Source organism: Apodemus sylvaticus, chromosome 9 (genome assembly GCF_947179515.1).
Source record: "Apodemus sylvaticus chromosome 9, mApoSyl1.1, whole genome shotgun sequence".
Classification (NCBI taxonomy): Eukaryota; Metazoa; Chordata; class Mammalia; order Rodentia; family Muridae; genus Apodemus; species Apodemus sylvaticus.
In genome coordinates this window covers 22,658,936-22,683,649 of record NC_067480.1, presented here as the reverse complement: position 1 = coordinate 22,683,649, position 24,714 = coordinate 22,658,936, and the positions used below count along the sequence as shown (strand labels likewise).

Below are 24,714 nucleotides of genomic sequence, written 5' to 3'. Positions count from 1 at the left end.
AGATTAGCCAGCCTATGCCTCTGGAGGGCTGGGATTAAAGGCCTGTGCTACCCCTGCTCTGCTTCACGACTTTCAATTCTTTAAAAAAAGTATTTTTATGTGTATGAGACTGCATGCATGTGTATTTGTCTGCACTTACACACGAACACCATGCGCATGCCTAGTGACTGGAAAGGCCAAAAAAGACCATCAGATTCCTTGGAACTGGCGCTACCGGTGTGAGCTGTTGTGTGGGTTCTGGGTCCTCTGCCTTCGTCCTTCCATAATTTTGACAGCCCTGCTTAGCTCTCGCTCTCTGATCCAGATTGCCTCAAAAGTATCAAAGCATGACTTTCTCATTTCACGCAATTAAATCATCGGGGAAGGCGGATCTAGGGAATCCTATGTCCAGCGAGCACTTAGGTCTACAAGCCACTGGCCGCCAACCCTTCCAGATGCTCAGTCTTGGCTGCTGCGATGCCTCTCATTGCACCGTGCATCCTAGCGCTTTTTCTTCCACCAAGTTTGCGGCGACAGGTGAAATCACTGGTCCTTCTGTCACTGGTGACAACCCGGGGAGGTGGGCTCCCAGGGCATGGTGCCAGTAGCTGGAATACCCAGATTACTCGCTTTGAGCGGCGCGCGCTTTGCAGGAGGCCGGTTAGATGAGACCGGCTGCGTGGTGGCCCTAAGACTGTCCCCAGCTCCGCCCCACTGCCACCTGACCCCGCATGACCAATCAACCAGTCAGGGGCGGAGGCAGGGCCCGTGCGGCTCGCAGATTGGCCGAAGCGAGGCGCGCAGCCAAGGCGGATACCCAGGGCCGAGGCTCCGCCCCGTCAGCGACTTCGGGGCGCTCAGGTTTGGGGTGACCGTCAGGCGATCAGGGGGATGGACGCGGCGCGGAATGGCGCGCGAGGCAATATGGAGAGCCCGCCCGACAGGTGCGCTCCTTCCAGGAAGCCCACAGGGCCTGGGGACACTTGGGGGACCTCAGTGAGGGTTTGGTGAGGCGGGGATGGGGGTGGGGGGGAAGGAGTCCCAGGGACACGCAGAAGCATACGGCCACACGACCCAGTAGAAAACAGGCTACCGCCAAAGCTGAGGGCAGAAGGGGGCCCGCGGGTGACAACTGTGCCGAGAGTGACCGCATTACTCTTCCCGTGTTGCGGGCTCCTCCCCAGGGAATAGGGTCTTGGAGGTTGGAGCTGGCAGCAGGATCGCTATTATCCGCATTTTACAAGAATCGCTGCTGCTTAGAGACTAGAGCTGCGTGACTGTGGGACAGGGGAGAACTTTGGGGACGATCTCTTAGGGCCCATTTGACCGCCCCGAAGTGAAAAGTGGACTTTGGGGAGGGAGCCCTAGGGACACCAGGACGGTGGAGGAGACAGATCAACATTCTCTTGCACTCCACAGGACTGCAGGACCTCCTCCCTAAGCGCACAGAAGCGGGGGCGAGGGGGGGTACGGGGGAGCGTGGTGTGCAAGTCCCTGGTTCAGCCTTCACCCACCCAGGAATGTGTCATACCAGAAACCTCCTCTCCACCCCCATCTCATTTTTTTCCTTTCTCTTTTCTCCTTTTTTCCCTGTCTCTCCCACAAGGCCTTGCTATGTAGTCCAGGCTACTCCTGTCCCCCTCCTACCTGGATTATAGGTTTGCCCTCTCCGTGTTTTGTTTTTGTATTTTCTCATCGTCTGTGCCCATGTCTAAGATGTCAGATATCTATCTCCCTTTAAAATTTTTAGTCTCGCGGGATGTGGTGGAACTTGCCTATAGTCCCAGACCGAGGCAGGAGGATTGTGATTTGGAGGCCAGCCTGGATCACACAGTGAGAACTTGTCTCATAAAGGCCTAAGCCTGGTGGCTTGAGCCTGCACTAGATAGTCATTAAGCAGTTTCACTTTCTCTAGGAACAGACTAATAACAGTGAGTCAATCGCTGATAAAATGCAAACCATAAAACAGTTCTGCCAAGCTACAGATGGGAAAACCACAGTCACTCGGTGGACCTGTGGGTGTGCAGCACTTTGGGAGCTATTTATTTATTTATTTATTTATTTATTTATTTATTTATTTATAGGAAGGAACAGATGTGGGGCACAGGCAAAGCCTGCAGCAATGGGAATTCCAGCCCCAGGGTGTTCAGATAGGTATACCTTCCAAGGCCCCTAACATTGCAAGGTCAGGTGACTCTGTGGCACTTAAAGCTGAAGACAGGAGATCAAAGCTTCTTCCTACCTGTTCTGTTGTGCTCTTGTGGGTGTAGTTGGGCATTGTGTTCCGGCTCACCAGTGCATTGGCTTGAACACCAGTTTGGTTTTAAATAATGAAGTGAAATAATGGCTGTTTTCAGGCCTGATTGCCTACCATGGAGATTTTTGGGGTCTGGAACCCCCGTGAGAACACAGCAGATAATTCTCCTTAGTGAGGGTGTCTGGGGTTTGCACAGTATCCTGAAGTGGAGACCCTGCCGGAAGGCAAAGCCTGCTGGTACTGGAACTACTCTTTCTCCCTAGAGAGAAAGCTATGCACGTGACTCTTGGGTTGGTCAGATGATGTGGGGAAGACAGGGAGGGAGGGGAGGAAGAGGGCCGAGCTGCGGCCTATAGTTCTAATAGGACTGTGGAGCCTCATCCAAGCAGATATGTTAAGGCACAGCCTTTAAAAAGTTTACATAGAGCCAGGCAGTGATGCCTTTAATTCCAGCACCTGGGAGGCAGAGACAGGCAGATTTCTGACTTTGAGGCTTGCCCGGTCTACCGAGTGAGTTCCAGGACTGGTCAAGGCTACACAGAGAAACCCTGTCTCTAAAAACAAACAAACAAACAAACAAAAATTTAAAAAATTTACATGGGGGTGGGGCAAGGAAAACTGAAAATGCAGGATGCCCCAGGGAGAGGCCTGCCTGGAGAAAGCCTGGGAGGAGACTGCCATTGGCCTAGGAAACCTACTGCAAAGACATCCAGTACAAAGCTCCTTCCTAGAGTCGGTTCCTGAAGGACTCGAAGGGGCAGATGGCTCTACGTTGTTGGGAAATTCCCCAAGGAAATGTGGGGCTCCCCAACCATTGGCAGTTCCTTCCTCCCTCCCTTCCTGGAGTTGGGCCACAGATCTGGCCTCCAGCCTCCAGCAGTCAGTCAGCCTTTGCTAGGGGAGATTATGACCCTCTTGTATGGGGCAGCTGCTGGGTGACCGGAAACCATCGTCTCCTATCAGGAGGGAGAAGATGGAGAACCTATGTCTGATGCCCTACCTGAGCCTCCACTCTCCACTCTGGATGCAGAGGACTCTAGCAGTGGACCCCTGCTTCCCCAAACTTTACAGGCTCTTCTCTTTCTTCAGGAAGGTCTACATGGACTATAATGCCACCACACCTCTAGAGCCGGAAGTCATCCAGGCTGTGACAGAGGCCATGAAGGAAGCCTGGGGAAACCCCAGCAGCTCATACGTGGCAGGTAAGAACCATGACAATAAAGGGGCACTGGAGGCCTCTTAGAGAAAGTGTATACTAGCCTGGCTTGGTGGCGCCTGCCTTTAATCCCAGCACTCAAGGGCAAACTGCTCTCTGTGAGTTCAAGGCCAGCCTAGTCTACAAAGTGAGTTCCCGGACAGCCAGGGCTATCTAAACTGAGAAACCCTGCCTAAAAACAAAAACAAACAAACAAAAATGAGAGGGGGCGGAGAGAGTAAGTATATAAAGTGTATGCTTACATAAGATGGCTTTGTTTCGAATTGGGGTGGACTTTCTTTTTTTCTTTCAACTTTAAACTTAGTACAATGCCTATGTTGCTTAACATAATTCCCAAGAGTTTTTTAAAGCACACTTTTAAAAAAATGGAAAGAAAATAATTACATTTTAATCTTTAAGCATTGTGTCACTAAAGTCTACATAGTGTCTTCTGTGTAAATTAGCATCATGTTACAATTGTATACTTGACTTGACTCTTAAAGTCTTCTGTCCCTGTATGATAGCCTAGCTAGGAGCTGCATGTCTGACAGATTTTTTTACACACACTCATTCCTATTCACATTGCATAGCACAAATGCGTGTGTCAGAGGACAACTTGCATGAGCCAAGATGAACTGTATCTTGAGCAGTCATTTTTAGGATTTTTTCGAAAAGTCCAGGATTGTATCTGGAGCCTTACTGTCACCCTGATGGCTGTAACCTTTCAACTATAACCTGCCACCCTTTCCTACAAGAAACATTTCACTGACATCTGTTATTAAGCCTGCACTTACTAAACATCTTTTCTGCAACCTGCAGTCTATCTCCATGCATTTTGGGGATGTACTTTGCAGCATCAAGTCTACGTATGTGTATTGTGACCTTTTCCAAAAAAAGGCAAGTTGTAGGGCTGAGGAGATCTCAGTGGCTAAAGCACTTGGTACACAAGTGTGAAGATCTAGTTCGGATCCACAGAACCTGTGCAAAAGCCACACACTCATGGCAGCAGGTCTGTCATCCCAGCCCCCATGAGGCAGAGACAGGGAACCCCCAGGACAGGCTGACTAGCAAGGTTAGCAAGTCTGCAGGCTCCAGACCCTGCCTCGGGTTCTGCAGGAGACCCTAAGTAACACAAAGCACTAAGGGAGATACTCAACTTCTGGCTTCCACCCAAACATGCAAACATGCATGTACATCACAGCACATATACATGCACAACACATATACATGAACACACATGCACAGCACAGCAAATACATGCACAAACGCATACATGCATGCAAAATAAAGTAAAAATAAATTTGAAAAGAGGAAAATTAATTTGTTGCTTGGGTTATATAACATTCTTTCTTTTTTGTTTTATAGAGACAAAGTTTCTCTGTATAGCCCTGGCCATCCTGGAACTCAGCCTGTAGACCAGGCTGGCCTCAGACTCACAGAGATCCTCTGCCTCTGCCTCTCAAGTGCTGGGATTAAAGGTGTGTGCCACCACTACCCGACTTTTAATTATATTCTTATTTCTTTCCAGTTTGCCTTTGTAATGTAGAGTTTTAAATTTGCATTTTTGGATGATAATTTGCTTCCAGTCAGTAGTTAAAAGACAGCATTCCACATTTTCCTACAGACTTGTAGGCTAATCAAGCTTTGCCCTCCTAGTTAATGTTTATCAGCAGAATGGCCAGGGCCCTGCTCCCAGCCCTGCGCTGTGCGGTTAGGGTGACTAAGATGAACCACATTAATGGTGCTTTATTGGGAACTGAGTGCCAACCAGGGAACTAAAGATGACCCTCGCTAACCGATCTGTCACACGGGTGGGCAAGCCCAGGTCTTACTCTAGTACCTGTGTCCTTCCTAAAGGGCTGTGGTGGGTTCATAGCAGTTGTTTACTGAAAGCTCCTCAGCAACTCAGTGACACAGACTTTCCAAATCAGATGCTAGTCACTCATTAACTTGTCTGTCGCCTTATTTCTGGACATTTCTGGACTGCCTAATGTCACCTGTAGTATAGTCGAACTTCTGATAGAATACACTAGAGAAGGCCAAGGAGATTAAGGTAACCAGGAAGTTGGGCACGCAGTGGGAAACTGTTGCTATCCTGGGTGACAGCCCAGCTGCTCTCTGTTAATAATTGAGTAAAAATGCCAAGAAGAAAAAAAAAAGCAAAAATCGTGAATCATAAATTTTTGCCTGTCTGTTTTCAAGACAGACAGGATCTCACTGCGTAGCTCTGGTTTCCTGGGACTCACTCTGTAGCCCAAGCCTGCCTCAAATTCACAGAGATCTACCTGCTTCTGCCTCCGTAGTGCTAGGATTAAAGGCGTGCACCACCACCCCAGCTCATCTTCACAGCTGCTTCAGGGTCTCTCAGTATTAGGTTTTAAAATCTACAGCAACATATGCTGAGGTCCTGTGGGAAGAGGTTGAGTACTATCCAGATGTGGCCAGATGTGGCCTTGCTTGTGACCGCCAACAACATCTGGAAGTGAGCTGGGGAGGGGAGGAGTTCTGGCCAAATGACTGGGCATCATGGGAAAGCCGTTCTGGACCCAGCATCAAATGTAGGGGCCACTGGTGTCTTGACTGAGAACCCCATAGAACCACCTTCCTCTGGCACGCTGTCCAGTGCAACTGGGCAGCCGTTAGGACACCCACTTGAAGGCAGATGCTCTCAACCTTCCTGTGCCTCCCAAGGCTGACCTGCAGCGTGAGAGAAGGCACTGGCTGATTGGGTGTATGAAATCTCATGTTCTGTTTTGTTTACCTTTGTGGTTCTGAACCTTCCCTCCTTGTTCTTTCTTGAATGGTGAGAAGGTGGGCAGATAGCCGTAGCCTGTCCTCTAGCATCCAGTAACAGAGCAGAGCTGTGCTGGGGGGGCTCCTAGATCCCCCAACCAAGCTGTCCGTGGCTCTCGCTGAATTCCATTGGTTGGCACTGACTTGCTAAGTCAATGTGGCCCCTTTGCTGACGCCCCACTAACTGGTAGGAAAGTATTCTCATCCCGGGTGGATGTGTCTCCTTTTAGGATCACCCCAGTCCTTGACTTCCCTTGTCTAGATGCCCTGTTAGATGTGGAATTGCTAGTTATGACCATGTTCTTTTGTCTTTCAAGGTAGGAAGGCCAAGGACATTATAAACACAGCTCGAGCGAGCCTGGCCAAGATGATAGGGGGAAAGCCCCAGGACATCATCTTCACTTCCGGGGGCACCGAGGTAAAAGCTGCCACCTCTCAGAGCTGAAAAGCACGGGTGGGGTGAGGGCGGGGTGCCGCCTGTGGCTTTCTCCCTCCTATTGCTCTGGGACTATCCCATGCTTTCCGACTACATTGTGTATGTCACTGAGTCCGAGGCTTCATCTGACTCAATGGAACTCACGTTTAAGTTGATAGAACACACTAGAAAGAAACCTAAAGGAAGATACTGCAAAGCTCGGGGACAGTTGTTGGCTGTGGGTCACAGGTTACTTCAACCACAGCAGTTTTTAGATTAAAAGTCAATTCGTTTGTTTTACTTTGACCTTGAGCATGAGGGCTGTTTTACTTTTTTTGTTTGTTTTGTTTTTGCTTCTTGGTTTGTTTTTTTTGTTTGTTTTTGTTTTTGTTTTGCTTTGTTTTGTTTTGTGCCTGTAAAAGGCATTTACCATAATATAAAAATGTCACTTAGGAAATAAATCCAATAGAAAAGAATTGGTGAGACCAGCCAGGGAGGTGAGAGACATTTCCTGGAGTCTCCTAAGAAGTTCTGGGCAAGGGGCCGTGCTTTGCAGATCGGAGGACTTGGGTTCTTTTTAAACCAATCTGATGACTCAGTACAGCCTCTGTCAAAATTCTGACAATGGACTCTCACAAATTAACTCATGTGGAAGCTAAGAGTCAAGATTTCAGGAAGATTAAGAGCCTAATGAGGGAAGGCAGGGCACTCCCTAAACCAAGTCTGTAAGAGCTCCTGTAACTAGGCAGACAGCTTTGGCAAGGATAGACACTTGGTCAGAGACAGTGTGTCAGTGCAGACACTTACCACATGATTAGGTGGCCACACATCTTGACTGCTCAGGACTGGCCTGGACAGCCAGTGTTGACACAGTAGTAGGCCATAAGACTGTCATGTGACCGAGTAGGCGGATGGCAGGGAGTCCTGCTAGACTCTGCTGCCACAGGGCCTGGAAGTCAACTTCTGCCATTCGGCAGCGATGGGACCAAGAAGAGACATTAGAAAGCGCTTAGCTGCTGCCTCAGCACCTCTGTGCTGTCTGACAGCAAAGGGTATCTCAAAGCAAGTTTGGATAGCATCTCCTTTAAAGGAGAACACTCGACTGGGCAGCCGAGGCAGGAGGATCACAAATATGAGCCAAAACAAACCAGGAAGACAATGATTTCTGTCACAGCAAAAATAATAATAATTAATAATAATAATAAATAATAACAATAATAATAACAGATACACTTTGTGCGATCAGAGAACACTTCAAGGAAAGTCAAAGAGCATTTGGAAGAGGTGTTTATCTCACAGAGCCAAAGAAGCCACAAGCACCCAGGACAGTTGGGGGACTCACACAACTCTCTGGGGGATAACACAGTCAGCAAATAAGTCAGAGATTTGAACACAGGTGCAGCCCAAGGGAAGCCCCAGGGCGTCCTACCCTTCTGGCCTCGCCTGACCAGTGCAGAAGTGTGAACGTGGAGCTAACTGGAAATAATGTATCCTGAGGCAGAACAGGCGAGTCACAGGCTCAGGTGGGAAAAGAAACTCCAAGGCAGGCGGTGTGTGCTGCCCGGCCCAGCTTCCCTGTGAAGCTGCCCTTCTGCTCTGCTGCCCGCGGGTTCTCTTGGCCGTGATCTGGGGCCAGTACTGTGGACTGTCATGCGCTCCGAAGGCAGGGGTGTATTTTAATTTCAATTTTTGATTTTTTTCTTTCATCTTATATTTGTGCCTGTGTGGCTTCCAGTTTGTGTTCCTCCAACCTGGGGTGGAATTCTCCTTCCTGTCAGGTTTATGTAATATGAAAGTTTGGGCTTACTAACAAAACAGACACACTTGAAGTGAGCTCTAGAGTATTTAGTGTTTGGAGGCGCAGGCCTGTCAGGAGGTTGGTTTTCTCTGGCCTTTTCCTTCTGCTGTGTTAGGCGGGAAGGACAGTAACGAGCAAGCGCTTCCTCTCTCTCCACTGGCAGCTTTGGTGAAAGCTGTCTCTCTATTGTGTCTCCACAGTCAAATAATTTAGTAATCCACTCTATGGTGAGGTGTTTCCACGAACAGCAGGCCCTGAGGGGGCGTGTGGCTGACCAGCACAGCCCGGAGGAGGGGACCAGGCCCCATTTTATCACTTGCACGGTGGAACACGACTCCATCCGGCTGCCCCTGGAGCACCTGGTGCAAGATCAGATGGCAGGTTAGTGACCAGGGGGACTGTCCTGGGCCTCACGCGCCCTGCAGACGGGTGTACCGAATCGTACTGGCCTCTTCAGAAGTTAATGGCCGTCCCCGCTGTTCAGCTGTTATGAATAAAGCTCCTTAGGGAGAGTATGTGTGTGAGAGAGAGTGTGTGCGTGCGTGCGTGTGTGTGTGTGTGTGTGTGTGTGTGTGTGTGTGTGAGAGAAAGAGAGAATGCATGTGTGTGTGTGTGTGTGAGAGAGAGAGAGAGTGTGTGCGTGTGCGTGTGCGTGTGTGTGTGTGTGTGTGAGAGAGAGAGAATGCATGTGTGTGTGTGTGTGAGAGAGAGAGAGTGTGTGCGTGTGCGTGTGTGTGTGTGTGTGTGTGTGTGTGAGGGAGAGAATGCGTGCGTGTGTGTGTGTGTGTGTGAGAGAGAGAATGCATGCGTGCGTGCGTGCGTGTGTGTGTGTGTGTGAGAGAGAGTGCGTGTGTGTGTGTGTGAGAGTGTGCGTGTGTGTGTGCGTGCGTGCGTGCGTGCGCATGTGTGTGTGAGAGAGTGCATGCGTGTGTGTGAGAGTGTGCGTGTGTGTGTGCGCATGCGTGCACGTGTGTGTGAGAGCGCATGCATGCATGCGTGCGAGTGTGTGAGAGAGTGCATGCGTGTGTGTGTGCGTGCATGCGCGCGTGTGTGTGAGAGAGTGTGTGCGTGCGTGTGTATGTGTGTGTGTGTGAGAGAGAATGCATGCGTGTGTGTGTGTGTGTGAGTGCGTGTGTGTGCGTGCGTGTGTGTGTGTGTGAGAGAGTGCGTGTGTGTGAGTGCGTGCATGCGTGTGTGTGTGTGTGTGAGAGTGTGTGTGTGTGTGCGTGCGCACGTGTGCGTGAGAGAGTGCATGCGTGTGTGTGAGAGTGTGCGTGTGTGTGCCCGTGCGTGCACATGTGTGTGAGAGAGTGTGTGCATGCATGCGTGTGTGTGTGTGAGAGAGAGTGCGTGCGTGTGTGTGTGTGTGCATGCGTGTGCGCGCGCGCATGTGTGTGTGAGAGAGAGTGTGTGAGTGCATGTGTGTGTGTGTGAGAGACAGTGTACGTGCGTGCATGTGTGTGTGTGTGTGTCTGAGAGTGTGCGTGTGTGTAAGAGAGAGAGAGAGAGAGAGAGAGAGAGTGCGTGCATGCATGCATGCGTGTTGGATGCTGAGTCATACAGAAACCAGATTGGAGCCCTGCGGTGGTGGCGGTGCACGCCTTTAATCCTAGCCCTGGGGAGGCAGAGTCAGGTGAATCTCTGTTGTTCAAGTCCAGCCTAGTCTACAGAGCTAGTTCAAGGGCAGCAGGGATACACAGAGAGACCCTGTCTCGAAACCCCTTGACAGGTTCTCAGGTAGACTTGATTAACCTTCGCCTTTGCCTTCCCTGACACCACGATCGGCAGTCTCTTGTCCCTGACGGAGCTTCTTGTCTGTCTCTTCTGTCAGAGTCACCATGTGTGCTAGGCTAGTACTCCACACGGACAGCGCCCTCAGCCCCTCGCCCTAAGTTTTACTGTTCATCTTGTTATTGACTTACAAGAATTTCACATATATGTGACACAAGCCCACAAAGTTTTGATGAGGTCTGCTTGCTTTTGGTTTTTGTTTGGTCGTTTTGTTTATGTTTTCTGTCTTGTGTCATATCTAAGAAGTCTCCCTTTGTGACCCTACCCCCGAGTCACAAAGATTCCTTTCCTGTCCCAGCAGCGCCTTGGGTGGTTTCAGCTTTGATTCTTACGGCTGACTCTGTGGTGCCCTATGAACCAGGAGCAAGAATTTGTTTCTTTGTAAGAGATTGACTCTCTGTTTTATGTTTTGAAAACTATATTTTACATACAGCAGTGCAATTGAAATATTAAACAATGCTCTAGTAGAATGGTTTGATACGGTTTTGTCTAACCTCTTGCTTCCAATCTTTGTGTCACTGAATCTCTGTGGCTCAGAGACAGAGGGTGACCCATTGATGACAGCCATAAGAACCACTTAGACATCCCATGGGACTGGTCTGTGTCCCCTTGTGTGGTGGAACCTGGGCCCGGAACCTCAGCTTTGGTTCACAGAGTTCCAGGGGTGATTCTCTCCAAACCTTAGAGCCCAAACTGCCCTGTGAGCGGCCGGGCACTGACCCGGATGGGAAAGCAGGAGGCACCTCCAGATTCCCGGAAATGACGTCAGATGGGTTCCTTTTGTCGTGTCTTGTCCGATGCCTGACTCTATCTGGCCCATGTGTACTGGCCTATTGTCCGGCCATCTTTTGCCACAGTTTACAGGAATTAGTTTTTTCTGATGGTTGCATATTTTAAAATAATTTTTCAAAATGAGAGTGAATTTTCTTACAAATTCACTTACAAGAATTTATGTAAGAAATAAATGTGCCGTGCAGAAGAGCAGGACATGCGGAAGACGACTTGTCTCTCTCTCCCTCCCCTCCCCTCCCTCTTTAGAGCTGGAGCATGATTGATCTCATCTTGCACACAGCCATGGTCACGCACAAATCCATCCCAAGACACAGAGGCTAGAGAGAGCTTGTACGCACTGGCTGTCTTTGTTCTGATCTCTAAGGCGCATCTGTCTGCCGATGACGGCACAGCCAGCTGTTACACTCCACAGACTGTGGGCGGGAATCAGCTGGGACCCATCCCAGCTCTCTGTGGCCTTTTGTCTGGCCCTGGAAAATCCTCTTTCTGCTCTCTCTCCCTGGATGCATCTGCTAATGTGTCACCTAAGGTGTTACCTGTTGCCATGGTGACCTACTAACTTCCTGGAGCTGCTCACTACCGGGTCCTATTGTGAGGATAACCTGAGGCCTGAGCTTCTCAGTGGACAGCATTTCTAATGTTGTCTGAACTTGGATGGTACATTCCTCTTTTTAAAAATATAATTGTGAGCCGGGCGGTGGTGGCTCACGCCTGTAATCCCAGCACTCTGGGAGGCAGAGGCAGGCGGATTTCTGAGTTCGAGACCAGCCTGGTCTTCAGAGTGAGGACAGCCAGGACAGCCAGGGCTACACAGAGAAACCCTGTCTCAAAAAAAATAAAAATAAAATTAAAAAATAAAAATATAATTGTGGAGTTACTTGCATGGTTAACTTGCATAGTATATATGTTTTGTTTCTCAGAGGTCACTTTTGTCCCGGTGTCGAAGGTGACCGGGCAGGCTGAGGTGGAGGATATCCTGGCGGCTGTCCGTCCCACCACGTGCCTTGTGACCATCATGTTGGCCAATAACGAGACCGGCGTCATCATGGTGAGTTGGCCATTTTCTTTTCAGTGGGGGGTCCAGCGAAGAAGGTCTGCACCTTCCAGGCATCTGCACCCCACCTGTTCTTTTCTCTGTCTTTGACTCTGGCTTAGCTCGGCCCTTGGCAGCTCGTGTGGTTCCTTCTAGTCAGAACCACACGCTCATCCAGCTGCTTGCCTCCTCTTGCTTCAGCCTGTCTCCGAGATTAGCCGTCGTATTAAAGCCCTGAACCAGATCCGGGCGGCCTCGGGACTGCCCCAAGTCCTGGTGCACACGGACGCCGCCCAGGCACTGGGGAAGAGACGAGTGGATGTTGAGGACCTGGGTGTGGACTTCCTGACCATCGTGGGCCATAAGGTGTGTATGTGTGCACGGGCTGCCTTCCCTCCATATTGACCTAACCACCACGACACAGTGGAGCCCTCAGCACTGCTGTCGATGACCAGTTCTGTCACTGTGGTTGTCCAGTGAGCTCCAGGTGCCTGTTTGTCAGGGACCAGGTGCTGAGATGCTGTGACAGCAATTCAGGAAGGGCCTTATCCTCGAGAGCTTTCGGTGCACGTGTGTCATGGCACCAGTGACAGCTAGGATGACCTCTGACAAGCTGTGACACAGATAGCAGGGCTCCCCAACCCACACGGAGCCAGGGAAGGACGTAGCTACAGGCTCTGTGGAGGATGCATGGCCGAGGGTTTGGTACACAGCAAGTTCTGGTTGCTGGGGAAACTTACTCAGAGGCCTCATCTACACCCACGGAGGATCCTGCCAGCACAGAAGAGATGGGTCCAGGAGACTGTTGCTTCCTCTGACTTGATTGAACTATGACCTTTCAGCAAGAAGGTTCGGTTTCAAGTGACTCTTCAAAGTGCAGTTCAGGAACAAGGTCATAGCAAAGACCCTCCCCAGAGCTTCCGCTTGGCTCTCTGGCAGCTGACAAGGACAGAGATGTTCTGTGCTCTGTTTTGCCACACCGCCCTTAGCTGGTCCCTAAAGGAGCTCACAAGCTGGCCTCACACCGTGATGTAACCCTTTGCCTCTTACCACTGGGAGGCACAGAGTTCAGGAAAATCCCGCTGCTGCCGTTCTAGCCCCTTCCTTCCTTCACAGTCCTGTTGTGTCATGTGCAGGCCTCTCCCATCATAGGACTGGAACTGGAGTCCAACACCAGCCAATCCTCAGGCTGGGCCGGACCTTGAGCATAAGGGCTCTTGTGACTCTTATACACCAAAGTCAAAGCAGAAAGACCCAGGCCACAAGGAAACCTCAGGAGCATGCCCCCTTCCCCCAGAGCTGCCTGGAGCACTCTGTGCCTCTCGTCCTCAGACGCGAACGGAGCAGGTCACCCAGCAGCTCCCAGTGAGTAAATGACTGGTTTTTCCTTCCAGTTCTACGGCCCCAGGATCGGTGCTCTGTATGTACGAGGGGTCGGTAAACACACCCCCCTGTACCCCATGCTGTTTGGAGGTGGACAAGAGCGGAATTTCAGGCCAGGGTAAGGTTGAAAGTCCACGAGCTTCTGGCTGGCTGGCCAAACACTCCTGTCAGTGGAGTCAGCGACACTTTGCCGTTTCTCTCTCTCTCGGCAGTGCAATCCACATCACCCCAAACCAGGATCGGTCCTACTGATTGGTTTCCACAGTGGGACTCAGATCTGCCATCTCTCAGGGGGAATCAGAGTATGCAATAGGGGTCCCCCTTCTCAAATGCTTCACAGTTCCTGTGTGCTGTGATGCTCTACTGTTCCCTGCGGTGGGGGCTCAGCGGGCTCAGGGGGTGCCCCATTTTCCTTTGCGAGAACTCTGGGTCTCCACTACATGCATGGTGTTTTAACCCCAAATCAGGGCCAGCAGCACTTTTGTTAGGCTGTCTAAGGGAAGGGAGATGGTAACAAGGCGAAGACAGTGTTGGCTCCTGGCCACAAGTTCCACAGCCAGAACCATCTGTCTAGAAACACTGCTGAGGGAAGGCAGGGACTGCCTCCACCTGATGCCCACAGGTGGGCAGGCTAGCCAATCAAGAAGAAGAAACACAGTATCTGCTCTAGCCCACCCCCACAGGACAGTTGCTGCCCCTCGCCAGTCACAGAACAAACAAGCAAAAAGCTGAGAGAAGTCCAAAGAAATGTTTGCCGAGATATTTAAATGTGTAACAATAGAAGATAAACTCTTGAAAGCAACCAGCGACAGCCAGCCTCTGCCGACAAGAGGAAAGCGCTTTGAGTGACATGGGTGTCCCGTGGTGGTGCACCGTGCTGAGGGAGGACAGTCATGCTAGAATCCCACACCTGGTAAGCAAGTCTGAAGAGGAAATCAAGGTGTGGCCAGATGAAGAGAAGTTGAGAAAAAAAAAAAAAACAGTAGGAAGCCCTTCTCCTCTGGGCTTTCCTTGAAACTTAAAAAAGATCTGATAGCTTATGAAAGAGTTGAACAGTATCTGATATGGCTATCAAGGTATGTAAAATGAACATTTAAAATAGTTGTGTAAAGGAAAAGCCTTAGAAGAAGGGATATTCCTATCTGGCATTTGTAGACAGGACTCATGTAGCTCAAGCTAGCCTTGAACTCTGACCCTCCTGGCCCTTCCTCTCAAGTGCTGGTCCTACAAGGCATGTTCCACCTGACTATCTCATTTAAGCTGGTAAAATGATAAAATCAATAGACTGAAATTTTTTCTAACATATACTAGCATATAATATATTAATATAATGCATATAATATCCATAGTCTCATTGGGTGTACTTTACAAAGAGATGAATAGGTATATCCCAAAATTAAACTTTGAAAACTGTGCAGTACCCCCACAAAAGCAAACAGGAGTGTCTGGACGTATAGCTCAATGGTAGGACACTCACCTAGAATACATGAGGCTGTCTGTGGTGTGGGTAACACCACCAAAAAAAAAAAAAAAAAAAAAAAAAAAAATGGAGTAAAGCAGGTTCTAGCCCAGCTGCCTTAGTTTATTTTTCAGTTGCGTTGATAAAACTTTGGCGGAAGTGACTGGGGGGAGGAAGGGTTTCTCCTGGCTCACGGTTCAAGGGTTCATGCAGTCCATCATGGTGAGAAGTCCAGGCAGCAGGAGTTTATTACACGTATCCTCAACCAGGAAGCAGAGCTATGCTGCGGCTCTGCCCGCTTTCTCCACATTCACAGTCTGGGACCACAGCCAGGGGATGGTGCCGCCCACAGTGGGCGGGCCTTCCCACATCAACTAAAGTAAAAAGACAATCTCTCAAGGCAAGCCCAGAGCCCCGTCTCTTAGGAGATTCTAGACTCCATGAAGGAGACAACTGACACTATCACAGCTGACCATTCACAGCTTGCCGTTTCAATCATGATGTCCAATGTAAATGGCTTAAATACATTGCATAAAAGAATTTTTATGGGCTAGAGAGATTGCTCATCTGTGAAAAGCACTTGCTGTTCTCAGAGAAGACCCAAGTTCTGTTCCCGGCACCAACAAACTCGACTGAATCACAACCATCTGTAACTCCGGCTCCAGGAGATCCAGTGCTCGCTCTCCTCTGGCTTTTGAGGCACCTACACTCATGTCCGCATATCCCAACACCCCACCCTCAGACACACATCTACACAAAGCTTAAGATAAATCCTTCTTTTAAAGGCACGTCAAATATATCCGAAACTGCAGGGGAGCAGAGAGGGAAGCAGGCGTGGCTTTCTAGTCCTGGCTGCCACAGACTCTAGAGCACAGCAGAGAAGACATGGTGTGCGGGGTCCACCAAGGAGCGCATGCAGGGGCCGGACAGCGTTGCAAGTAGAACAGAAAGTGAAAGAAGACACAGCTTGCTGTTGTGAGGCCCGAGTTTACACTATGGAGAGGAAGGAGGCGGGAGAGACCCCTCGGGAGCTCTTAACAGTGGCTTGATCCAGTCGACAAAGACAAGGAGATGGAAATCTCCGAAAGTGCCTTGCCCAACATGGTTGGTCACGTGGCGACCTCTCCACCCAACAACTGCCCGGGTTGCTGGGATCACTTGCCATCCTTTAAGCAGACCTCAGGGCAGTTAAAAATGGAAACTTCTAGTGTATGCTCTCTAGCCATGGGTTCCTGAAGCAAATTACAGAGAACAGAAAAATCCCCAAACTACTGCAAACAAGAAACACTCTTCTAACCAATAGAGAGTCCCAGGGCAGAAAAGATTTAGCAAAGGGACTGGACTGGATGAAAGTGGAAGCCCAGCTCAGGCGGTGGGAGGGAGGCTTATATCCTAAAATGACCAAAAACAGCTGAGAAGAAAAACGGGAAGTCGGGCCTAAGCTCCTGTAGGAAGAACCAGAAACTGGGGAGCAAAATGGGCCCTGGATGGGTAAGAAACTGCAGCCCAGAAAACAGATGAACGAAGCCAGGGGGGGTTCCTTAAAGCCAACAAACAAACAAACAAACAAAACCTCTAATCCTACTGCTTCAGAGGTAGTAACAGAAGAACCAGGAGTTCAAGGATAGCCCCAGCTGCATGGGAGAAAGGAAGGAAGGAAGGAAGGAAGGAAGGAAGAAAGAAAGAAAGAAAGAAAGAAAGAAAGAAAGAAAGAAAGAAAGAAAGAAAGAAAGAAAGAAAGAAAGAAAGAAAGAAAGAAAGAAAGAGTCACCAAATTGGTGACTCTGTAGGAAGAGTGAGTGACAAAGGAGAAACTCTCCCAACCAGGAGTGACACATCATCACATCAGACCCTGCCGACATCAGAAAGCCACCGGCAGCCCCATGGTGGTTGGTAAATCACTAGGCTGGAACCATGACTCTTTGGAAATGGGATCTAGCTTTAAAACTGCCCAGGGAGATCTCTGCCCATGGATCGTTCTAACTAGATCCTGTCAAATGTCTAAGGAATATCAGATCTGTCCGTTCTCTTCCACAAAAGGAGAGGAGGGGACACTGGGGTTTCCATGAAGCAGATGTCACCTGATGCCAGCACCAGGGTGGAAGGCTGCTCAGGGTCAAGACCCCCAGTGAAATCCACTTTGCCAGCAAGTTCACGAGTCAAGACAATCACACAGTTGTCTCATGTGATGCAGAAAACGCATTTGACAGAATCAACTACAATTCGTGTTAAAAGCTCTCAAATGGTGGGATGAGAAGGAAGTTTCCTAGCTTGGAGAGGGCTCGCCTCTCTCACCCCACAGCGGGTAAAGACCACTGTCAGCCTGCTGGGAGTTCTGGGTAGGCAGTTCTAGGTACTTCCGGTTCATTTTACAATGTCAGTATTAAGCCAATATCACAGGCAAAGACCGAAGTAAACCAATGTCTCTCATGAGTTTGTGTGAGAAAGTATTCATCAGAATGTTAGCAAACAATTCCACAGAACCAAAAGAACATCACAGGCAAAAACATGAGCCTTACGCTGATTACACCAGGCGTTGTCTCAAAATGGTTTAAACACAGAACATAAGATATAAAACCTGTTTTAGGGAAGGGAAAGAAAAGAGAACTTGCTGGGGCCCAGGCAAGGCGGCAAGTTCTCGGACCTCATATCATGCTACTCATTAAAGAAAACCTGGGTAAGCTGGATTTTGTAAGGGAAGCTTTGTTGGTCTGAAGGTTAGCTCAGTTTGCAAAGTGCTTGCTCCAGGACGAGCCCCATCCCTAGCACATGTGTAAAATCTGTGGGCGGTATGATTCTCTCTCCCATGCTGGGTCAGGTGGAGATGGTGGGTAGATGCCCAGGGCTCACGGACTAGCTCGTCCCGTCAGTCAGTGAATAGCGGGTTCCGAGAGACCCTGTCAGGAGAGACAACTGAGAAGACACCAGGCTCCACACCTGGCCTCCTGCATGCGCTCATGTACGCATAGGAGCATCTCATAGAGTTAGCAGTCGCTTTGTGAACAGCTTTACTGCAAAAAGACCAGCTGCCTACTGGGAAAATATGTTCAATATTTCTGGACTGGACAACATCTAGAACTGCCCCAAAACATACATACATACATACATACATACATACATACATACATACAAGCTCAGGGAAGAAAGGATTTATTTGAACACACCGTCCCAGGTTCTAGCCCATCACAGCAGGGAAGTCAAAGCTACAGGAACTTTAGACAGCTGGCCGCATCCCGCCCACCATCAGGGGCAGAGAGCAGTGAGTGCCTGCATGCTGGGGGCTCAGCAAGCTTCCTTACCACGCCATGCCTCATCTCTTGCAGGACCGAGAACACGCCCATGATTGCTGGCCTTGGGAAGGTGAGTCTGCTGACCTTGGGTGGGCGCAGTGACGCCATGAGTGTACTGATGACGGAAAGCCTGGAATTTCCTCCGGGAGGCTGGAGAGCCAGGTGTGGTGTACTCATGTAGTCTGAGTACTTGGGAGGTAGAGGCAGGGGGTGAGGAGTTCAGGAGACTTTTGTTTTTGGTGGTAGTGTGAGGTGCTTCTGCTTCACAGTTGAAAGGGAAAACCTTGCTGGAGAGATGGATGGCTCAACAGTTAAGAGCACTGACTACTCTTCCAGAGGTCTTGAGTTCAAATCCCAGCAACCACAGGGTGGCTCACAACCATATGTAATGGGATCCGTTGCCTTCTTCTGAAGGTGTGTCTGAAGATAGCAACTGTGAACTCATATATAATACATAAAAGAGAACATCTTTAAAAATATATATTTTAGGCTAGAGAGATGGCTCAGCAGTTAAGAGAATCACCTGCTTTTCCAGAGGTCCTGAGTTCAAATCCCAGCAACCACATGGTGACTCACAGCCATCTGTAATGAGATCTGATGCCCTTTTCTGGTGTGTATAAAGACAGCTACAGTGTACTTAGATATAATAATAAATAAATATTAGAAAAAGAAAGAAAGAAAGAAAAGAAAGGGAAAACCTAGGCCGACGAGGTGGCTCTGTGGTAAAGGTGTCCAGCCTGACAACCCAATTTGATCCCTGAAGCCCACATGGTGAGAAGACAGAACTGACTCTAAACACTTGTCCTCTGACCTCTGCAGGTGGTGTGCCGTGTGTGTTTGCATGCACATACACTAAAGAATAGAATCGTTTTAAAGGAGAAACTCTTTGAGTCCCTTCCTGAATGAGAGAAAGGCAATGCTGGCTTTTCTGCAGGTGGTCAGGCCTGCTGGTCCCTGTCGGGCCGTAGGGTGTGAGGTACCCAGCTCGGGTGTGGGACCCTTGGCCTGTCTCCTCTGGAGCCTGCACTCTGCCAACTCTTCGGGAACTTGGCTGGGCAAGGATGGTCACGTTGCATCCACAGGAGGGAAGCAGAGAGAGATGGACGCCACGCCCAGTTCACTCACTTCATTCAGCCCAGGACCCCAGCCCATGAGATGGAGCTGCCCACATTCTGGGAGGATCTTCCCTCTAAAGTGAAGTCTTTCTGGAAACACCCTCACATATCACACACACACACACACACACACACACACACACACACACGCACGCACACACACTCTCTGTCGCCCTGAGGTGGCTCTCACTTTCCAGGCCCTCACTCACAAGGCCTAAGGAACCCTTAGGGCTCCTTGTCCTCATTTCATGGGCCTGAGACAGCAGCTGTGGCTGTCTCTTCTTCCTGTGGGGTGCCAGTGTCTTTGTCCATTTTCATGGCTCCCAGCACTGGATGAGGTAGTTCTTGCCTTTACAGTTGGGCATCTGTCATGGTTTCTGTGGGCCTCTGGTACAGCAGTTAGCATGACCCTTACGTATCACAGCGGGTCATCCCAGCCCTGACTAGAGCTAATTACATGTCTGCTGGGCACTTAGATTCCTGTTCTGGTAGAGTGGGACCTCTGTGAGTAAGCAGAACCTAAGGCCTGCAGCTGCCTGTGGAAACAGCCATTCCCATTGACTGTCTCCCTGGCCCCTCAGGGACCTGAGGACTTTGCACGCTCAGGAGGGAGACTGTTGACCTAGTTTTATCCCTTAGAGAATGACACTCCTTAGGAGCTGAGATTCCCTCGGGGTTTGTTTGCTGTTCTGCCTGTGACACCTGGATGGAGCCTGTGGGAGCACCTGGTGACCCTGCTGCGCACACACGAGCAGGGGCAGCTCGGCAGGGTTTGCCAGCACACTGCAGAGGCTTAGCAGAGGCCGGGAAGGCTGTTTCTAGCTGTCTGGTCCCTGACTCCAGGAGACCCACACTGTCCCATGTCTGTGTCCCCAGGCTGCTGATCTGGTGAGCGAGAACTGTGAGACATATGAGGCCCACATGAGAGACATCCGGGATTACCTGGAGGAGAGGCTGGAGGTGAGAGGGCGAAAGGCCAGCCCTGCAGCTGCACCTGTGCACCTGGGAGGTGGTCTACCGTGGGACAGTGCAGTCAGTACGGTGGCGCCAGACACTGTCTCCCCGTGGATGAAACTCAGTCTGGGGACCTGGAGAAAGAGGGGGCAGAACTGGGTTGGAAGTTAGCTAGCATCAGAAATCCCAAAAGGGCACCCTGTATCTTTCTCACAGTTGCGGTTGTGTGTGAAGGGTGAAGATGTTCAGTATGCTCACTTGTACTATAGGGTCCATAGTCTACTGCATAGCTGTTACGACAGGATAAACAACGCCAGACTCTGTTTCCAAAATAGTCTAAATATCAAACAGTTGATGGGAGAGGGTGACTTTGAAGTGATCCCTGACTAATTTCTGGTGTGTGCTTGTGTGTGTGTGTGTGTGTGTGTGTGTGTGGATTTTGTTTTTAGGCTGAATTTGGCAAGAGAATCCATTTGAACAGCCGGTTTCCAGGAGTGGAGAGGCTTCCAAACACCTGCAACTTTTCCATCCAGGGGTCCCAGCTCCAAGGTGACTACTGGTCTTGCCCTGATCCCCGTGTATGTTGGGGAGTCATGGGTTTGGGTCTGAGCCAGGCCCTGCTCCTGCCCTGTGCGCCCAGCACAATGCGGTTGACATTAGCAGGGTGTAGGACATTTGCGGGGGGGCCACTGGCCAGTGCGGCCAGAAGGGAAGAGAGCAGACTGCGCCCAGGCCAGCCAAAGGAAATCAGCCCAGGCTAGGCAAGTTTGCCTGCTTCTGCTCAGTCAAGACAAAAAAAAAAAAAAAAAATGCAGAGGCCATGTGACGGTGGCTGAGGGCAAAGCGCGGGATTCCGAGTTTGGGTGGCATCTTCCGGGGAGCACTCCTGGGCTCTGCTTCCCGGGGTTCCCAGCCCTACTGGCCCAGAGGATACCTCTGCACCTGTGGCTTCTCCTCCTCTTCCTCTTCCCTCCTCTTCCTCTTCCTTCTTCTTTCAAGACAGGGTTTCTCTGTGTAGCCCTGGCTGTCCTTGAACTCACCCTGTAGACTAGGCTGGCCTCAAACTCATTTGTACACCTGCCTCTCTCTGCCTCCTGACTGCTGAGATTAAAGGCGTACATCACCACCACTAGGTGGTGTCATTAAATGTATCTGAGGGCTGTCTGCATGAATGCCTGCAGGCCATAAGATTCCATTATCCTTGGTTTGGAGGGACTGTGTGGTTGCTGGGAACTGAGCTCAGGTCCTCTGGAGCCAGTGCTCTTAACCACTGAGCATCTCTCCAGCCCTTGGGTGTCACTCTCACCTCCCTGGATCACAGAGGAGCCTGCGGTCCTGATGGGACATGATGGAGCCTAAAGCTAAACCCCCGTGCTTGATGAGAGGAAGGAGTTTTGTACTCTCTCTCCCCACACCCAGCCAGACCCCCTGTGGAGGAAGCTATTCTCCTGCTGTTCCCACTTTCCCAGGGGCAGCTTTGCCCAGGGATGACCTGTGTTGATTTAAGTGTGACAGGGATTTTTTGGGATCAACTCCACCAGCATCTCTAGAGTTTTAGGGTCTAACCTGGGCTTGTGAGAAGAGCGCAGTGTGCCCTGGGTGAGCACAGCAGTAGGTAGCCACCTTCAGCACTACCTGGCACCAAACCTGTAAGCAAGGCAGCCTGTAGGAGTCCCAGTGCCCTTGAGGTGGCTGGCTAGACTACCATTTCAAAGCCAGTCTTAGGAGGCAAAAGAGGACTGGCCTTTCTGTAGCCACAGGTCGTAGTTTTCCCAGAGTTCTGCCTGCACTGGGATCCAGTGGGTAGTGGCAGGGAAGCAGGGTCAGAAGGCTGGGAGATGGCTCAAGTCCCACATGCTGTCTTCACAGGGTACATGGTCCTTGCACAGTGCCGGACGCTGCTGGCCAGCGTGGGAGCTTCGTGCCACTCAGATCATGAGGACCGGTAGGTGTGCTTAGCTACACCCGACTCTCAGGGGCACCCGAGTTAGTGGCAACTCCGGGCCTAGCCCCCCGAACTGCAGACTCACCACCGGCGAGAAGGGTTCTGCTCCAGGCTGGGGGCAGGTATGGGTCCCTGTGGATCGGAGCGAATGGGTGAGCGGGCTTGGCTCTGAGACAGCAGTCAGCAATCAGTACCGGGTCCAGAGCTGGTGGGATGGTTCAGTGGGCATGTGAATGGTCCCTGTGCTAACCAGGAGAGGAAGACAAGGGTCAGGCTCTCGGGGATCAGTGGTTCACAGAAGAGAGAGGGGACATAAGAGGGCACCCGGTGCCTGGAGTCCGGCACCTGATGGCCAAGGCTCCCTTAGGAGCAGGGACACAGAGGCCAGCTGGGGATCAGGGGCAAGTGGGAGGTACAGATGGGGGGGCACATGGACTCCCCCCTCCCCGATTAAGCACTAGATGGCATTGCTCAAAGAATCTTTACCTTGACTTTAAATACAGGAAAAAATCAGGAGCCAGGGCTCAGTGCAGAGCTGAACATAGTTGGCAGATGCATGGGAGGAAGGTGTTAGAGCTAGAAACCAATATGGTTCCCCATGGGAAGCACAAATGGGTACCAGAGAGAAATGGAGAATGTTAGGAGGACCTTACCTATGAGTTGGTTTGGAGGAATGTTTGGGCCAGGGAGTTTGGGGACAGGAGGACTTCAGACAGTGTCAGCAGGCCAGGTAGGTAGGCCCTGATGGACAGAGCACATCCTCACCTTGAGGGCCTGGCTGAGAGGTGGGAGCGCAAAGGGAAGTGCACCCTCAGCTGCGGCTGATGCTGTCCCCCCACCCCCTCGCGCCCCTCCCCCCACAGGCCATCCCCAGTGCTGCTGAGCTGCGGCATTCCTGTGGCTGTGGCCCGGAATGCAGTCCGGCTCAGCGTGGGCCGTAGCACCACCAGGGCTGAAGTGGACCTCATCGTGCAGGACCTGAAGCAGGCCGTGGCCCAGCTGGAAGGCCGGGTCTAGAGCTAGCAGCCACTCTTTCCCCTCCATGGCTACCGGGACTTTGGCTGCTCAGTCCATAGGAAACCGCTTGTGAAAGCCCCTGGCCCCTAAACTGCCCCTTCTCAAGAGCTGCACGGAGATGACTTGTCTTACTGTGGGGTCCAGAGCGATGAGGGGCCGCCCACCGCACAGAATCCCAATCGTCCCATCCTTACAGGCTCAGGACAACCGTGTCACATAGGACTTCCCCCTGTCACCTTCCGACAAAGGCCACAGGGGAATAGGAATATTCCAGTTGTCAGGCAGCCTGCTAGAACTGCCTGACCCCAGAAGGCACCTTGGCCAGAAGACAAAATCCAAGTCTTGGTCCAGTGTCACTTAGCTGCTAGTGTGAGAATAGGAAAGTTGATTTCGTCTCCACCCATGGCCTCCTGGGTGCACCTACAGACACACCCCTCCCCAGTACAGCCCCGCCTCTTTCCTCTGCCCTCGGCCAGTCACTGCCCGCCTGCTTCCCTGGCCTGAGGGTCCCCAGATGAGGCCTAATGCCCTGTCCCCGAGGTCACCGCTCACCCTGCCCTCTGCTCAGGGATCCACCTCCAGTGAGGCTGATGCCTGATCTGTCTTTGCCAAAGTGGGAAATCTGATCATTTCTCGCTCAGATTCAATTTTGATTTTATTTGCAAAAGGTTTTGCCGTCTTGAGGATGTGTGGCACACATCGCACCAAGGTTTATATAGGAATATCTTCTTGGAGGATGCTTTGAGCACGTGGGTCTGTGGTCCGAAGGATGACACAACCCATGGAAACAGCTGTTAAATGAACAGAAATTAAATGAACTAATGAAAGATGTCTGCACCTGCTGAGGTGGCCTGGGCTTTTTTCTGGTGGGGTGGGAAATTCTCTGACTTGCTGCTCACAAGGCTGATGAATGCCTCTGCCTCTCTGTCTGTCTGTCTGTCTGTCTGTCTGAGCTGAAGGAGAAAAGGTTTCTGATGTACCATTAGATATTGCAGCCCAAGGGCTTGAAAGGGCTTTCTGGTAGCTTAAGGTCGGTCCCCCATCAGCACCTGTCTGTGGCACCAGGGTGACCCCACACTAGTCCTGACTTCCCCAGCCACAGGCTATGGATGGTCTAGACTCCCAAAAATGCTGTGGCAGGAGCAGGCAATGTGGACCTGTACGGTTGTCCTCTTACCATAGAAGCCTCACCTTAATCCAGCAGCCACTGGAAACTCATCCAGAGTCAGTGCTGAGAACAGCCAAGGACTGGGTTCCAGATAGAAACCAGCCAGGCACAGCTGCACACATCTGTAATCCCAGCACTGGAGAGGTAGAGACAGGTGGACCACTGTTCTCAGTGAGTTCCAGACCACTAGTGAGACCTTGTCTCAGTTAAACACACACACAGAGAAAGTGTGTGTGTGTGTGTGTGCGCGTGTGCGCGTGCACGTGCGTGCGTGTGTGTGTGTGTGTGTGTGTGTGTGCGCGCGCACGCGCGCGCGTGTCCTGGGTGCCT

General features: G+C 50.8%; 1 protein-coding gene across 2 annotated transcripts; it reads left to right on the top strand.

The window, feature by feature from the left end:
* The first annotated feature begins 791 nt into the window (after positions 1–791).
* Scly (selenocysteine lyase) lies at positions 792–24,053 on the top strand. 2 transcript variants are annotated; one of them, XM_052192800.1, is made up of 12 exons: positions 794–923; positions 3,326–3,438; positions 6,542–6,642; positions 8,638–8,818; positions 11,941–12,068; positions 12,255–12,419; positions 13,448–13,554; positions 18,219–18,255; positions 20,177–20,260; positions 20,704–20,803; positions 22,124–22,199; positions 23,063–24,053. In XM_052192800.1, exons 1-12 carry the CDS (start codon positions 871–873, stop codon positions 23,214–23,216), a joined length of 1,299 nt encoding a protein of 432 aa, XP_052048760.1. In that variant the 5' UTR covers positions 794–870; the 3' UTR covers positions 23,217–24,053. The 2 variants fall into 2 exon arrangements, with proteins under 2 accessions (XP_052048761.1, XP_052048760.1); XM_052192801.1 differs by lacking the exon at positions 12,255–12,419 and having other exon boundaries at positions 792–923.
* Positions 24,054–24,714: the final 661 nt, after the last annotated feature.

What these genes read in the sequence shown, in the direction of transcription:
- Scly (XM_052192800.1), top strand. Translation starts at nt 871, where the DNA reads ATGGACGCGGCGCGGAATGGCGCGCGAGGCAATATGGAGAGCCCGCCC. An exon ending in ACCTGGAGGAGAGGCTGGAG is followed by an intron (nt 20,261 to 20,703) that starts GTGAGAGGGCGA and finishes TTTTGTTTTTAG; the next exon opens with GCTGAATTTGGCAAGAGAAT. An exon ending in CACTCAGATCATGAGGACCG is followed by an intron (nt 22,200 to 23,062) that starts GTAGGTGTGCTT and finishes CTCCCCCCACAG; the next exon opens with GCCATCCCCAGTGCTGCTGA.